The 18,947-nt window shown below is 28.5% G+C and overlaps 1 protein-coding gene across 1 annotated transcript in view; it reads left to right on the plus strand.

Moving 5' to 3' along the window:
- Positions 1–2,812: 2,812 nt before the first annotated feature.
- The window catches only part of LOC107448374 (uncharacterized), a 188,723-nt gene continuing 172,588 nt past the window's right edge, over positions 2,813–18,947 (plus strand). The window contains exon 1 of the mRNA XM_043045785.3: positions 2,813–2,945. Within this exon, the coding sequence (XP_042901719.1) occupies positions 2,888–2,945 (58 nt within the window). The 5' untranslated portion in view covers positions 2,813–2,887. The remainder of the gene's footprint in view (positions 2,946–18,947) is intronic.

The raw sequence follows: 18,947 nt of genomic DNA on the forward strand, positions 1-18,947 counted from the left end.
ATACGTAAATAATTTTATGATTCAATATATATTATCTCAAAACTTTTAAGTAAAAGAAGTAAAAAATAAAACTTAATTGCTAACAATATATGAATATTATTAAAAAAATAGATAAAAAGTATTTTCTTAGAAATTGGATTAAAATTGGGCTGTAGCTTTACATCTAAGTAATTCACCTACGCGCTCAACCTCGCATGCAGTCAATGAGATTAATTATAAAATGCTTCTAAACTATTGAGATAAAATAATAAAAATAATTCAAAATAATAAGTTATGAAGAGTAAACTGAAATATAATTTGAAATTAAGTAACAAATGTGCCTAAATCAGAACATCAAAGTAATGCATAAAAGGACTCAAATGTTTGGAAAATATTGATGCACAACAAAACAATTAAAAATCTAATAATCTAAAAAATTAAAAAAACAACTAAAGAAAACATTAACGCAAGAACATGTAAAAAATAAACCATCATATTCTTTGAAATCAAATGCCGACTGAATTATACTTAAAACATCAAAGTAGTTTTACAAACAATTGTAAATTATGGTGTCAGCTAAATTTATTTTTTCAAATTTTTAAAAATTTTTTTAAAATTAAATTTGACCTTAAGGTTTTTTCTCTCTCCAAAGTCTCTTTTTATTTAATAACTGTCGTTGAACAGCCGACCTAATTTTCGAGTTTACGACTACTAATGTTCAACCTTGTAGCCTTGTAATTTTGAGCCCAATTCAGAAAACACGGGAACTCCTGGATCAAATATTGGTTGAAATTTGCCTTCGTGGAGGACTTTTTGATAGAATTAGCCCCCATTTACGTTACTTGGAGAGGAAAACCACGAAAACTTCCCACGGTTAGCCTGATGGAATTTAACGTTAGCACTGTGGTCGGTGTGAGCCGGGTGCGTAATTCGTATTGACCAGACATCGCTGGGATTCGAACCCGGTTCACCTCATTGGAAGGCGAACGTTCTATCCCAGAGCCGCCACAGCTTCCAAAATCTCTTTTGAAATTGTTTTTAATAGAAAATGAGTAAAGGCAATTTTTAATTATTCAAAGTTTCATAAAAATCATAATTAAAATGTTGAGCTCTTGCGTATTTTTAAAGAAATCCACATCACGCGGTATGCAGTGCTTAGAAGTGCTTGTATTGTGATATAATAGCAACGCAAAGTGCACTGCTAACAGGTTGAAATAAATAAAAATTTGATTTGTAAAAGATATAAAGTATAGTTTAAATAAATTTTCCATTATTACTTTAAATAATGTAAAATTTTTAGTTTTTTTAATCATATTTTTGATGATTCACACGAAGATTCACACCCATATGATTCACACGAAACGTTTATTCCTATCAATCATCATCTAATTATTCCTCATATTAAAATATTTTCTCTACATTTGGTTGAAGATAGCTTTTTTATTTAAAATACTTCGTCAATATTTTAAATTCCTATATGATTCACGCTAAACGCTTTTTCCTATCATTCCTCATCTATTTATTCCTCATCTTAAAATATTTTCTCAACATTTGGTTGAAGATAGCTTTTTTATTTAAAATACCTCGTCAATATTTTAAATTCCTATATGATTTATACTAAACGCTTATTCCTATCATTCCTCATCTAATTATTCCTCATCTTAAAATATTTTCTCAACATTTGGTTGAAGATAGTTTTTTTATTTAAAATACCTCGTCAATATTTTAAATTCCTATATGATTTATACTAAACGCTTATTCCTATCATTCCTCATCTAATTATTTCGCATCCTAAAATATTTTCTTAACATTTGGTTGAAGATAGCTTTTTTATTTAAAATACCTCGTCAATATTATAAATTCCTATATGATTTATACTAAACGCTTATTCCTATCATTCCTCATCTAATTATTCCTCATCTTAAAATATTTTCTCAACATTTGGTTGAAGATAGCTTTTTTATTTAAAATACCTCGTCAATATTTTAAATTCCTATATGATTTATACTAAACGCTTATTCCTATCATTCCTCATCTAATTATTTCTCATCTTAAAATATTTTCTTAACATTTGGTTGAAGATAGCTTTTTTATTTAAAATACCTCGTCAATATTTTAAATTCCTATATGATTTATACTAAACGCTTATTCCTATCATTCCTCATCTAATTATTCCTCATCTTAAAATATTTTCTCAACATTTGGTTGAAGATAGCTTTTTTATTTAAAATACCTCGTCAATATTTTAAATTCCTATATGATTTATACTAAACGCTTATTCCTATCATTCCTCATCTAATTATTTCTCATCTTAAAGTATTTTCTTAACATTTGGTTGAAGATAGCTTTTTTATTTAAAATACCTCGTCAATATTATAAATTCCTATATGATTTATACTAAACGCTTATTCCTATCATTCCTCATCTAATTATTCCTCATCTTAAAATATTTTCTCAACATTTGGTTGAAGATAGCTTTTTTATTTAAAATACCTCGTCAATATTATAAATTCCTATATGATTTATACTAAACTCTTATTCCTATCATTCCTCATCTAATTATTCCTCATCTTAAAATATTTTGTTAACATTTGGTTGAAGATAGATTTTTTTTTTAGATTCCTCGTCAAAAGCATAATCTGGGTGGCGCGCGAGGTTTGAAATCTCTTTTTGGAATCTCGTAAAGAAGAAAAAAATTTTTTACGTCTTGCACGATGGAAAAAAAAAATGCGAATGGGACAGAAATTATAGGGATGTTGATGGTGTGGGAGGAGCATTTTCATTAGAGGTGATGGCGCTACGATCGTTCAATAAACTCGTATGAGGGGGATATTTGAAATGAAGACTCAAATAATACAAACAACTGACCACCGATCATGTGGATGAGTGGACAGCGGTCATTCGCGTAATGGAACAGCAGATGAGAACGGCTAGCATCGCTGGCTATGTTACAGTTGGATATCAGGGTAAGTCAAAGATTATTTTCTTATTTCTCTTTTTAAAATTACAAAGAATATTTTTCAAAATATTTTAATTTAAACTAAATGAATTGGCATGGTTAGAAGAAATTAGGATAATATCTACCTGTCTTGGTTTGTATAAAATCCGTTTTATTACAATTTCAGAACATTGAACTTTAATTAAAATTAATAAAAAGGAAGCATTTTGTTGTTATTGAACGCTTCTTTGAAAGAAAAACTCATTAAGATGTTTAATGCATGGAGCAGATTGGAAATAAAGTAACTTTTATTAATTAACAATCTTACTCATTGGTCATACGTTTAATACAGGATTCCCACTACCTGGAAAAAAATATATAGGTGGTAGATAAAATTTTACGAGACTTCTGAAAAATGCTTAAATTTATCTTTCATTTGGGAATTACGAAATTATTCCCGAGTTATTTTTGAACCCTTATGTATTTCCTCTAAATATAAAACTTATTAAATGCTTAAACCATCTAGATTTGTCTCATTTTTGCTACCATTTAAAAAGTTTTTTCAGATCGTGGGAACATTGTAATATGTACAAATTATACATTAAAAAAATAGAGTACGAAAATTCTTACCAATACATACAATGGCATGCAAGCATTTCTAGCCAGTGTACTATTTTGATCACAATAAAAAAATATAATTAAAATAACTTTTCATTCAAAACAATCTTATATTTTCAACACAGTACAATGTTTTAATGCAATTTTTTTTAAAAAAAATCTGCAACTTTTTAATTTTATATGCATAAACAGCAAAAAGCAGAAAAAAGTTGAAAAAAAAATATATGCTGTCGGGAAAATTTTGCACATCACTGTATATTGAAAGGATATCTTCCCCAAACAGATATAGACTTAGTTAATGACGGAAAGACATAAGTCTATCAGTGGTAGTTAAAAGTTTACAGTAAACGAAAAATTAGCATATTTAAACAGAAATCACTTCTGTGAAGATATTCTCAATGTACAATTCTCATTTAGTTTTATCAATGAATGTAAATAAGTGTAAATAGTAAATAATTCATAGCAGTAGTGCCGTTATTATTTCGAATGAAGCTATACAAAATTAAATTTAATTTACGTCATAAGTTGATGATTATAATATCAAATATGCTTAAAATGAAAAAAAAGGGCCATAAAAGTTTTATTTTTGCATTATTTTAAGAAATTGCATAATTTCTTTTAATTTTTGTACTTGCTAGATTTTGTTGAAAATTTGCCAAAATTTCTATTAGTGATAAAATGGCACGAAATTTTTCTTGTAATATTTAAGAATCAATTGTAATTCAGGTAGAGAGCTCCAGTTGAAATTTTAGCAATCTAGCAGGTCAGAAAAGTGGTCGAAATTTCGACTGACAATAATCCTATTTGGAGATAAACTCTGCTTGCGTCATAAAATGATTGTAGTCAAAATTTTGACTGATGATTGACGAAATTTTTGGTAATTCGACTGACAATAATTCTATTTGGTGATAAATTCTGCTTGCATCTCAAAACAATTGTAGTAAAAATTTTGATTGATGATTGACCACATTTTTGGCAATAAAATGAAGTTTCGTTGGAGAGGAAGAAAAACCGTAAAAATTTGTACCGTCATTCACCATAGAGCTCCAGTTAAAATGTGAGCTCTCTAGCTCAATGGTTTCCAACCCCCGGGCTGCCCAACGAACGTTATATTATTTCCATTTCATTTAATGCTGTGTATTTCTCTCCGGTTTTGTACGACTTTCCATGGACAAAAGGTTAACCTAGAACTTCGAGACCACCTAAAGCCGCACCACCAAGTTTAACTGTCCGCGGCTATAAAAAAAAGTTGAAGAGCACTGCTCTAGCTGGTAGGAAAGTGCATACAGTGTCATGTATGAAGATTGTGTACATAGACGAGATAAAATCACAGTTTTATGTACTTAAGATACTGATGCCTTTATCATAAGGTTCTGAAAATTATTAAATAAATTTTTAATACTTAAATCTATAAATATATTGATATGTTTAATAACGTCATTTAATTATACGAATTATTTTGGCTTCACAACAACACGTGTTGATTTTTTCTAATAACATAAAAATTCCGAAAGCTGAAAATTCAACGCAGTAAAATAATAATGACTGTAATTATACTAGCGTCAGCTATAAACAAAACGGTTCTTTCATTCATTAATCGTAATCGGAATTAATTGGTACCTTTTTTTCTGGTTCATCGACGTGATCAGTTACTCAGTGTATAGGATTTATAATTAAGAGTACAGTGCGATTTATAAAATAAATTTTTGCTTCTAAATACAGCATTTGAATATATTCTCAATAACAAAAGTTTCTTTATTGAGATTATACAATATTTGTTTCACTAACTATAACCTTAAATATTTGGGAATAGAGAGGAGTTACAGTCCGCGGATATAACAAATTTGTACTATCTGTGGATAAAAAATAAGCAATTAAATAATTCTTTTGCCAAATTTACAATTTCATTGTACTTTATAAGTCTTATAACCCATTTGTATCATTATTATAAATATTAAGTGACAAAAATTCTTTAAAGGAAATGTTCTTTTTCTCAATGCATATGTACGTAATGTACGTATACATACTAAAAAATAAATGCCTAAATATTATAAATTTCGTTGCATTTTTTAATTTTAATTACTCCGAGATATTACCCAGTTTAGTTCTTGCGTTTTGGAAAGCCCATTCAATCAATCAACGCTTTTAATACCTCTATACAATTTATTTTCTCCTACTATTCTTGAATAAAATTAGATAAAAAAATGTAATAAGAGCAATAAAATTTTATTCAACAGGAGTTTTCTCTGCAAATTTTATGTTCTTTTTTGTAACGCTGCATATCATTAATCGTTGTTTATAAATTCTGCACATTAAAATCAAATTATTTATTTATTTTTCCTAATTTCTGTTTATAAGGCACCATTAAGAATTCCTGATTACTGTAAAAAGTACGGGCACACTCAGGGTGCCGGTACTTTTTACAGTAAAATTAATTTTTACTGGAGCATGTTACGGAATAAAAAATCTTGATATACCGTAATAGTTACCGTAAAATCACTGAATTACTTTAATTAAAAAAATATTACAGTGAAAATTTCGGTATAATTTTTTATGGATGATGTACCCAATGTGCCGGTACTTTATACCGTAATTTGATCTGGAATTTTTTTACTATAACACATAGAAAAAGAATTTTTCTGTAACTAATTGTTAGGATTTAGCTGGTGTAAGAAAAAAAAATTCAGAATTTAAAATTTCTTATTATTTTTTATGCCGACTTATGATAACTTTCAGTTCATTGTATTTTTAATTTTGGTGGGTGAAAATTTGATACAACTAAATACGAGCCGAATTTTGCTTATCTTGTATTTTAAGTAATTTTAATGCAAAAATCAGGTTACAAATATCAAAATAACGACTTGTGTTTATATATATTCCTTCACAATATAATGAAACCTCTAAAATTGCAAGTTAATTTATTTTTGTATCTTAGTTTGTTGGAAAAAGTTTTATACTAAATTCACATGAAATATTTGCTTTTATCCTAAAGTTCAAAAATAGGAGTACTGTTAATTTGAAGGCAATGCCACCATTTTAACTGTTTTGTTCTTTCTAATTACACCAATATTAAATTACACACGTGTATTGAAATAATTTTAATTTAAATAGCAGTGTCAATTGGGTTAACATAGCACCATAATCTATATTTTCACTATGACCAGTTCACTATGATTCAGTGATTTGTTTTATTTAGACCAAAATTAAAAGTACTGTAAACTATAACCTTTAAAAGTAATATAATTATAGAAATATTATTACAAAAATGTCATAGAAAAGTAACATAGAGAAATGTTGCAGAAATATTTTTAAAATATTATAATATTGTGTACTGAAATAATTTTATTTCAAATTGCAGCGTCAATCGGGTTTATATAGCATCAAAAGCTATGCTTTCACTGTAATCAATGATTTGTTTTATTTAGACCAAAACTAAAAATTCCATATATTTCTTTTGTTTTGTCTAATCATAGATAAAAATTATAATAATTTTTAAATTATAACCTTTAAAAAATATTATGATTATAGAAACATTATTATAAAAATATTATGGAAAAATAATATAGAAAAATATTATAGAAATAAAAATGTTATAGACAAATGTTATAGAAATATTATAAAAATATGATAATATTGTGTACTGAAATAATTTTATTTTAAATAGCTGTGTCAATCGAGTTAACATAGCACCAAAATCTATACTTTCATTATGATCAGTGATTTGTTTTATTTAAACCAAAATCAAAAATACTATATTTCTTTTGTTTTGTCTAATCATAGACAAAAATTATAATATTTTTTAAAAGTTGTAGTTTAAAAATTTATCTCATGTCTCTCATGCACTGACTGATATTAATCAGGGCTAAAGAGAATAGAAGGGCTAGTTCACTCCGCTCTTAGAGCTGAAGCTACGATTTCTCTCCTCATGACGTCACTGTGTCCACAGATCTCGGAGATCGCAAGCAAAGATATGATAACTTTGCATCTTTCTCTTTGTAAAAATAAGTTATACTTTTTCTGGTTATTAGCCTTCAAACTTTACGTAATTAACACATTATTTCCGTTCATAAACATAGTTCGAAAAAAACTTTCTTGGTTATTATATTAAAAAAAAATACCATTTTAAACTTATAAAAATATTTTGCTAGTTGGTGAAAATGACACGATAAATACTTTATTTTAAAAAGTTCAGATTTAGCTATAACTATTAAGAAAAATGAAGGCATATATCGACACTTTTTTTATCTACATATTCTTTTATAACGATAAGTTAAGTTAAATTTAGAATCCCTGATTTTAAAATATGTCGTTAATAGCAATTTGTTCATACTTAATCATTAGGAAACATCAACCTTAAACGCTTATTACTGAAACAAAATAATAATTTAGGTTCATAATGACATTAGAAATTTTACAATTGCTTATAGACATTTAAATTTACGATGATATAATTTATAGATATTTAAATTGAAGAGAATATAATTTTTAAAAAAAATCATAAATATTTAGAATAACTACATTAAAAAATATGTTATGAAATTAGGAGAATTTCAACTATATACTATATATTTTATTTATACTTTTTACTTACATTTTAATTTTCTTTGACTTTATCCATTTTTTAATTCTTTTCACCTGCCTTTCTTTATGAGGTAACGAGGCGGATTCTATTTAGATAATGAATTTTTATAAAAGTTCTTTACGACAGAATAAACGTATTGCTGTTTTATATTAACTGTGTCCATTCTTTACATAGTTGTTCATTTACTTTAGGGAACATGCGAAAAATTATACTTTTTCCTTTTGTTTTTGTATCAGAATTTTTGCAAGTTGCAATCGCGCAAACTGGTATTTCGATAATAGTTTTAAATTCTTGTAAATTCACTGCAAAAACTGAGAAAAGTCATTATAGAAAATAACAAATGTCTTAGAATATCTCGCAAAAAGAAATGATCCAATATTAGTTAGAGCTAGTAAGGCCAAACGCTCCGCTCTTGAAGTAAAAGTGCGAGCTTTGCGCCAAAGTGACGTCACTGGAGTGACGTCGGAGGATCGGCGCGGCGAGAGATACTTCAAAGGAGTGAACCAGCCCTTCTATTCTCTTTAGCCCTGGATATTAATAGTCGCATTGATACAATCAATTATGATGATTATGATTATGATGATAATCAATTATTTAGCCATCATTAAATAAGGTTTTATGACTTAAAATACTCCCCAGTACGTAATGAATATAAACCAGTTTCTGTATATTAAAGTAATTTTTAGGAACAAAATAGTTAATAATACGTTTTTTTTTTCCAAGGAAGAGTATATAAATTCAATGTATGTTTTTTTTTCTTCGAATTTTTCCTTTTATAATAGGAAGTTTCTACATTATCAGAAATTTCGGATCTAGATAAATCATAATATCTTTCAAATTTGTTGTAACTTTAATATGGTGCCAGGTTGCGAAACATTATGATCTCAACTAATCCTTCTTAAATTTGATTACGTATTACTAAGATTCAATTTGTGGGGAAACTCTGTACTACACATCTTGCACATTTAATATTTTTGAAGTTGTAAAATTCTGGCTTTCAAAAAATATTATTCTATTTTAAATTTCTTTTGAATTGTACTTTACAATCATATTTTTTAATAAAAAGTTAAGACGTAATAAATCTGGTGTAATATCCTATACAATGATCCATTTCCGATTTATACTGTTTACATAGGGTAATTATATATTTATATATAATTACCCTATGTAAACATATAAATAATAACGTATTATAATAAGCATATATTATAGTTTTATATAGGGTAATTCTAGGTTAGATGGTCATAGGAAAGAGATGGCCATATTGCGGAAGATGCAGTTTTACAGGAAGCAGCTTAACTTGTTTATCAATTTGGGCAAATCTTTACTTTTCGTTACAGCAAAAATTATATCAAATTTTAATTTTATTTAGGGATCAAATATATTTTGTAAATTAGGTATTTTGTTGTCGTTAAATCCGTAGGTTATGTTTTTTTCCAATTAGCTAGACCTTTAAGGAGTATAAATCCAATCGTTGTTTCTGAGTGAAAAGCAAAGTAATAAGTGGTGGAATGACGTTATAAATTCGCTGGCCATCTCATCTCCAACTTTAGGAGAGATGACCACATAAAATCAAGTATTAGCTTCTTATTTATGCTTATAGATATATCACGGATCGTAGGGTAAAGAGTTTGGAAATTGGTAAAAAGTGGTTGGAAAATAGGATGTATTTTTAGTAAATTCGCATTTATCATGAAGTTTGTTATTTTCAAAAAAAAATTTAGTTAAAAAATCTTTGGTTTCTTACGTTTCGAAATTATAAAATGAAAGAAAATAAAAATAAATCCGTAGTTTTTTATTATAATATTGAAACCACGGTTTAAATTAAAATTTTTTGAAGAACTGTACAAAAATCGCACATATTTAACTATATATATATATATATATATATATATTATATGCGTCATTTGCGTCATTTGATGAATCAATTTGATACTATATTCTACGTAGTAACACTGAAGCCAAACACTTTATTAAAGTTTCGCGTGGTTTTAGTTCCATGCAAGAACTCATATTTCTTGGTACTGCGAATTTCTGGCCACTTAACTTTAAAAAAAAAATCTATTTTACATAAAATTTCAGGGTGCTAAGAAACTTTTCTCTGACAGCCCTAACTGTTTTAGAGAAAGTATCCATAAAATCCAAATTACCATAAGAAACATCTTAAACCCTGCATAATGTTAAACCTGCTTCATGCTATTGAACTTACAAAGTAGTCAAAAAAATTACTTTCCATTTCTCAAGCTGTGACAATTGAAAAAAAATCAACTCATATTTAATATATCAGTGCAAATAATAAAATTATTTTAAATTTTATAAAAAATTATAGCAGACAATACAGATTTTTAAAATGTAATATTAACGTAATATTTAACGTAAAAGGAACTAGAGGAAAACGACAATTTTTTTAGGCAACGCCTGAAGCGCGTTTGTAATTTTTTAATTAGCTGACTTTTATTTTTATAAAATGATCTAATTTTTCTCAAAAAATGCTATAATTTTCGATAGTTGATCAAAGATATGTAAAAAAAGAAACTTTTGAAGCATTCTTATTTTTAAACACTTCAATTTTGCGTTCCAAAAAATCTGATTTCTAAAACTTTAATTATTTTTAAAAATTCTGTCTTTTTGTCTTATTTTGTTAATATGTAAATGTATATTCTTTTATACTAATTAATTAGCATATTTAAGGTCAACCCTTTAAACTATGATGAAAATCGACTGAAATTTCCATAATAACTTTTATTCTAGTGGTAGAAGTTTCATGTAATAAAATGCGATAATTTGTTCAACAGGCTAAATAATTTGTACCGACGAATCAGACACGTAAGTTACAAATCAGATACGAAAATATGTTTTCTTTAGATTCTTAATTTTTAAAATGTAAGGAGTAAACGTAATATGAAAATATTGTCCCGATATATCGGTTAATCTGGTGTGTAGTCGAAAATTAAACTCCTGAAAGTTAATATTACTTTTTATGTATTTTGTCAGGATTCTAGATCTGCATAAGTGAACACAAAAAATCTACTAGCAATTTATAATTGCTCATGTAATTTATAATATTATAATCTTTTTGACAAAGATAATTTCACATAAAAGGTAATTTTTATAAATAATTATTATTATTTTTTCAATTATCGAAAATCTACTATAGATAGTCAAAAATTTTTTTTGATTAAGTTGTAAACTTTTTTGTATCATACTAAACTGCGTAATTTTAAATGGCGAAATCCAAAATGTAAATAAAATTGATCAAATGGTTATCGAGAATTTTAAATAAGGCTCATTTCTAAATTTTCATTTTTCCAGAATTATTCGACCGATTTTGTACAAATTTCGTATTTTATCATTCAAAACTGCATATTTTTAAAATGATTTAATTTTTATGCCTAAAAATCTGAAGCATTTTCGACCATTATTAAATTAAATAATAAAAAAAAATAATTATAAAAAATTATTTTTTACATTCATTGTTCCAAAAAATTATTTTTTTTGGAACAATGTGTTTTATATTTGTAAACTAAAATTTTTTGATTCGCTTAAGCAATTAATAGTGGAATTTTGAAAATTTTTTTTCTTCACTAAGTAGTTTACAAAGTATGGCAAAATACTTAAAAGGTTAAATCAACATTAAATTGCTTAAAGTTTTGACCTCTCCCCAAAGTAAGCTATAGGGACGACAATTTCAAGATTGAAAACAACCTAATATTTAAAGGATAAAGAATTCAAAACCATCTTTTAAAAGGTATGCTTATTCAAAGAAAGTAAGCCTGATTTCGTAATTTTAAATATCATCTGTTCAAATGAAGTAGTATACTTAAAGTCGGACCGATGAACTACGAAGATTTCACACTTCTGAAATCCTAATCATTACATCAAATGTTTTAAAGGTGTTCCATTTTTTATTATGCGTTTGTTGTTGTTATATGCCAATTGCTAATATCAGCAATCCTGCAATGGGAACCCAAGCGAATTTTTAAGACAGAGGATGGGTTTCTTGTTTTTCCGTGGAGCCATCTATAGCCAAGAATACGACTTCAGCCACACATGCGTCGAAACCCGTTTTACAGAGAGGAATTCATGCTCTATTCATTTATGTCCATTCATGCTCTATTCATTTATCCACAGATCGTAATTTGGATCTGCACCAGAGAGCAATCAATCTCCGATCAAGTACCTTCAGAAGTATTGATTTGTTATGGGAACTTGGAGGACTTTGTGACATAGACTGATTTAACTTGCACCATTCCCCATTTAATACACAGGGACTCTTCGTCTATGGGATTCAAGCTCACGCTCTCGGGTACACGAGCTTAACATCCTACTAGCCAGGCTATCCCGGCTCTTTATTATGCTTACTGAGCATAATATACTCTAACTACGATATCTGAATAACTTGAATGAGTACAACTCTAAAAATAAGCCTTTTTAAAAAGTATCGACTAATTACATTTTGGGGGAAAAAACAATTTAAAATGCTAAAACGATTTGATACAAACAAATCCTAAAATGTCTGAAATCGGAGCTTCCTTAAAAAATTTTAGAACGCCATAAAGAAAAAAAAAAATCAAATTATTTAGTTTTTTTTTTTTTAAAATTGTTGTTAAATTCCTGTTTATTCCTGACGTTAAAGATAACTTACGGCAGTTTAGTTATAGAAATTGGTTTTTGAAAAACTATGTTTCATTTTTTGATGGAAAACTGTGATATCCATCAAATCTAAATTGATTACATCATGTTATCTATAACTAAACAATTATATGTATTATGATTTACGTTAAGTTTTATTTGCAATAACATTTTAATCTTTTGCTTGCGTCAAATAGCATGATGAAGCCACTCTGGTCCACTTACTGTAAAAGCCGTAAGCAAAGGGTTAATTTGTTTTCGTAACACTGTGAAAACGCTGCTTAATTGAGCACATCATTGCGGATTTTTTTTTTCAAAATCAATCTCAGATCGATTTCTTTTTCTCTTGAAACTAGCATTATCAGTTGTTTTTCTAATTAAGCTTTTTTCCCAATTTATTTAAGACCAAAAAAGATTAGAAGATTAAGATAAAAAAAAGACGTATCTTATTTTTTTTTGTATATGTTATTATTTCTTTTAAACATTGTAAATAGCCCAGGTTTTGAACCTTCTTAAAACATAATTTAAAACAAAAAAAAAGAATACATAAAAGAAAGATATACACTTAATAGAAATTTTTTGAAATAAAAATTAATAAGATAAATAATAAGTTTAAATATACTTTAAATATTTATTATTTAAAAAACACGGGGAATCAAGAATGAAACGAGTTGTAATTCGTGAATGAAAACCAATTCGTATCAAATCCCTCATTATTAAAAGTACTTTTTAAAAGAAAAAAAAATTACTTAGAAATAAAAGCATAGAAACTTAAAAACTTTACTTAGAAAAGCCTGCATAAAAATAATTATAGGTTTCAGTGTTTTAACGAAAGCCTAAAAACGTTAATGGAAATTCAACTGCTTGTCTAAGAAAGATTTTTATTATTCTGTAATTTTTATTTATTTATTTATTTTTTTGAAGATTTAGCAGATAGGGCAGATTGTGTGTCTAATTTAAAACTTCTGATGCTAGTATTTTAAAAATTTTCTTATCTTTTTGTTTACGAAGCTTCACTTTTCGCAGTATTCCTATTTCAAAGATTCACACTGATTTACATTTGCTTCACTGTTTTTTGGAACAGTTGTTATGTATGACTGAAAACGAGAACCAATAATGAGTATTTTAACCCTTTATTTACCAAATTATTAAAAAAATAACAAAAATGTTCGAAACTTTCTTGCTCTATTAAAAAATGCCTATTCTACACTTTGACAAACAATTCAACTTTGACAACAAACTTTATTCATTTTCTTACAATGACTTTTTTTATAAAATTTTTAATTACGGGGTTACACCACATTATAGAATTTTAATTAAAGTTGAATATTTAATTCTTCGTATTATAACTAGTTGAAAATGTTAATGTATCAATAAAAAATATGAAATACTTACTTGCAAAATTAATCGAATTTGAAAGTTGAGAAATGAGAAATGAAATTGAGGAATCATGAATAGGGCAGCCTCAAACGAAATATCAACAACTAAATAGTTACATAGATGATGATACTTCAACTTCAAAAATTAAATCAACTTCAACTTCAAGTAATCGTGTGTAGAGAAGTGGTTGCTCAGGGGATAGAGCACTCGCCTTGAAATGAAGTGAACCAGGTTCGTGTCCCAGCGATGGCTGGTCGATACGAATTCCACACCCGGTTAGCACCGACCTCAGTGCTGACGTTAAATACCCTCAGTCGTAGAGCCTCTGACTGTCAGGCTAACCATGGGAGTTTTTCCTGGTTTTCCTTTTCATGTAACGCAAATGCAGGTTAGTTTCCTCAAAAAAGTCCTCCACGTAGGCAAAATTTCTCCCGATACTAGGTTCAGGAGTTTTCTTGTCTTCTGGAATAGGTTCAAAATTATATTTGAACATTTGTAGCCATAAATTCAGAATCGGGTGGGCTGTGCAACGACGGTAATAAAATAAAATAAAATCATCATGGGCTGTTAATTAGTAATGATCAACGAAAAGTCACAGGAGTAGACAAATACCGATAAGATATTTTGTTCCGTTTCAATGCTACACTGTAAAAAATTTCCAAAACTAATTTTAACTCGACAAAAATGTTTCCGAAAATCTCAGAAAATTTTATTTAATATCATGTTTTCAATCAATGGAGAAACATTTCTTTCATTTTCAAAAGTTGGAAACTGAATAGCATTGACGCCAATTCAGTTTTATAGTGTAGAGTTACTACCACTACAACTATTAACTAGTTTATAAGACACCTCTTTCCTATCTTGAGAGGTACCTTTTGATAGATGACAGTCTACATTGTTGGTAGCCTAGCTTCACAAGAGGTTTCCAAAGTATTAAGAAAAGCTTCAAGATATTAAAAAAGGAAGAAAAAGAGAATTCGATACTGCAAGAAATGGTTACAAATATTTCTGAAGTACTGCGAAATGTTTTTGAATATTACAGAAAGAGATTTCCGAAATATTAAGAAACGCTTCAAGATATTTAAAAAAAAAATTCCAATACTACAAGAAATGATTCAAAATATTTCTGAAGTACTGCAAAATGTTTCTGAATATTATAGAAAGAGGTTTCCGAAATACTCAGAAACGTTGTTATATTAGTGGCACTTAAAAGATCCGTCGGCCGATAAAGGGTTAAATCTCCTACCAGTATATTTAATTTCTAATTTTTGCTCTAACACATATTCGTATTTAATGAAATAGTGGAATGTTGGCAGTATATGACCTGGTGTTATGGTACAGAATGAACATTACTTTTTTTTTGTCAACGTTGTAAATAGACTTTCATTTTTTACAAACCATCATACAACACGCAATACGTTTTACATATTTTAATAAAATCATTTAAAATTCACATTTATACTCTATATGAATATTTTTAATATAAATATATATTATATGTTCTTTGTTATGGATTACATACTTGACAAATTTATGTTTTTAAAAAATCCGTGAAAGAAGCAAATTTCTCTAGAGGGTATTGATTTTAAGACTATATTGCACAAAATAACATTTCAGAGAAATAAATTATTCTGTAAAATTTGCCCATAATTAACTGAGCCGATTTTAAAGTTTCCCTTTTAAAAATATCTCTTCTATCTCTTTCAAAATTTATATGTTAAAATATGTTAAATAATCTTATATAGAAAGACTTTAAACAATCTTAGTCACCAAAATGTAAATGAATAAGATTTTCTTAAAATTTCCTTATTGATTGTAAAACTGATACAATTCAAAATTACTGACTTGTGTTACTGAATTCTGAATGTTATTAAAACAGCGGTAGGATTTTTTTTTTGAGGATAAAAGGAACAACTAGGGAAAAAATATTTTTTGATATTTTGTATATTTTAAATTTGTTTTAATAAATTTATTTAATTTTCGTTCCAAAAATTTTTGGAACTTGGAATTGTCACGCTTTTTGGAATTTGGAAACTTTTGGAATGTTCAATTGGGATTTTGGTCCGTTAAAAATTTTTTTCCCTAAATAAATCAAATAAATAACTAAAAACTGAACGATTATTTTGTAGTTCTATTGTAGAATAGTAAAAAATTCCCAAAATAAAATACCAAGATGGTAATAGTTTTTACTAAAAAGGTAAAAATTTATGCTGGACGAAGCTAATGTTTAAATTTAAGAAATTTCCCTGATTTTTGAGGTTTCTAATTATTGATCCAGAATAGTATTTAAATAATAAAATTTTGCGTTTTTCTTATCTTTTTTTCTGTACCATTTTAATATATATATATATATATTTAAATTAAACTTAATTGCAGATGCACAATTGTTTTCGTGTCGTCAAAACATTTACGATAGCTATTTAAGCAACGTTAATTGAAATTATAAATTTGTTTTGAAAGTTTAAGTAGTCATTTTTGCTGAAATAAAATTTGTGCTTGCTGAACTAAACTAAATTAAAATAATGCAATAACTAATAACTTAATAATGCAATACAATATGTCTAATGCCACGATATGGTTACCTTGTTTAGTAAAAAGAGTTCGAAATTAAAAGCACTGTTTGTTTTAGGCCAAATTGATGGCCCACTCTCCCTTAATATCTGCAAATAATAAATTACGTGTTATATTACACTTACAATGTAAGCACACAGGACAAAAAATTAGTCACCCTAAGAAAAATCATAAACATCATTTAATAACGCGCAACGCCACCTATGGATTTGATAACCACCTGGATTCGATTAGGAAGTGAGTCCACTAGGTTTTGCAGGTTCGTTGAATCCATTTTAAGAAACTCGCTGAGGTCGTGCAAAGTCACGCTATTTTTGATTGCGCTGAGGTCGCAATTTGTTCGTGAAAATCCACCAAATTGCGAGGGTGCGGATTTCGTCGTTTCACCTGTTGTTTCAACATGTCCCACATAGCTCAGGTGATTTTGCAGGCACTTTAAGTTGTAATTGTGTGTGCGAGTCTTCATAAAACCAGTCATATATTCTTCCAGCCAGATGAACTTTGCTGTTAACTATTGACAGCATACTCTTCGTGAAGATGTTGGATGAAAGGCAACACTTGATCATCCAGAATGTTCAAATAAATATGTTGTTTCATGTTAGTGGCTACCTCAGTGAGGAGGCTCAATCCATAATAAGAAAAACATCTTCAAGACATGACATACCCACCTCCTGTTTGAACCTGACCTTGCACACAATCAGGATGAAATGCTTCATCTGGTCTTCGGTGCACTCGACGACGTGTGCCATTTGAATAAAGACAAAAGCGTGATTCATCAGACAATATTACATTCCGCCAGTCAGCAACTGTCTACGTTCAGTGACTTCTAGTTCACTGAAGTCGCGCAGCTTTATACGCTTGTGTGAGCAATGGCCTCTTACGAGGAGTTCGATTCCAAATTTTCATTGCATGCAATTTCCGTCGCAATGTTCTCTCACTTGTTGGGTCAACAGGTTGGGCTGGACCTTCATTCACTAACTGAAGCAATTCCTGTCGGGTATGGAAGTGATTTTGATTGACAAGTTGTGAAACATGTTTCCAGTCCCTTTCATGCAGGATCTTTTTCCGACCACAAATCTGACGTCGTCTTTCGTGACCACGTGTATTACACTACTGCTTGAAGACACGTTAAACAGTCTGCATCGAAACAGCAACAAATTCATTCCCTGTATGACAATTTGAACGGCCAAAAAACAATTACCCCTTTTTGTCTCTCTGTCACATCCTTGCTCTTACCCATATTTACACACAATTTCCGCTTAAAACAAAAATATCTTACTGATGGCTACTTGCCTTTGACTACGTTGAGGCAGTGCGCACGCAGTTTAACACGAAACTTGACCACTGCGTCATCTAACGAAACCTAACAATTTATTGGTTCTATCGCACTAGTGTGATTAATTTTTTCTCCGGTGAGTTAATATTAGTTAGACTACGCACTGTAAAAAATGGATACTCAAATTTCACGAAACTTTTCACTCTTTAGATGAAACAATTTCTTGATATATGCTCCGGGCAAAAATTTTGTCCAAGTGACGACGGGTTAACTATCGTCACTTCTTCTTCTTCAAAAAAAAAAAAAAAAAAATGAATATAATCAAAATTAAAGAAATATTTTGTCATTCTATTTTTTAAAAAAAAAGAAAAGCAACCTTGTAGTCCCTAATATATTTTACTTTTCTAATAATTACTTTATCGTGGGCACAATATAGATGGATTAATGTCACCCAAACAACACAAGAAAGACTAATAGAACAGAGAGATAAATTTCACCGAGGGCTGAAGCGGGATTCAAACCCACGATCTACCTGGTACTAGGCCAACTCTGTGACCACCATACAGATAGCTTGGCTTTATCATAATTTTATTTTTTATCGTCTAGTTTTCATTCTTATTTCAAAATTCTAGTTAACAATCTCTCACAATGCTCTACGATGAGGTTCCGTAATAAAGAAAACATTTTCGTCATATATTTAAGAGTTCACGTTTCATCACAAATCCTGTGATTTCGTGACGAAATGATTCTTAATATTACCAAAATACAGTTCAAGAATTGCTGAATCGTCAAGTGTGAGAGTAATAGAGAGAGAGAAACCAGATTAAATTACTAACTCTAAATGATTCTTAATAAGATTAAGAAAAAACTCAGAAAATTTTAATTAAATATCAAAGCAATAACAGTCTAAAGATGTTCTTTAATTTAGTAGCTATATCACTCTAAAGTGCTAATTATTGTTCAAAATATGA

Source organism: Parasteatoda tepidariorum, chromosome 11, assembly GCF_982258835.1.
Source record: "Parasteatoda tepidariorum strain Cologne lab strain chromosome 11, Ptep-v5.0, whole genome shotgun sequence".
Taxonomy (NCBI): domain Eukaryota; kingdom Metazoa; phylum Arthropoda; class Arachnida; order Araneae; family Theridiidae; genus Parasteatoda; species Parasteatoda tepidariorum.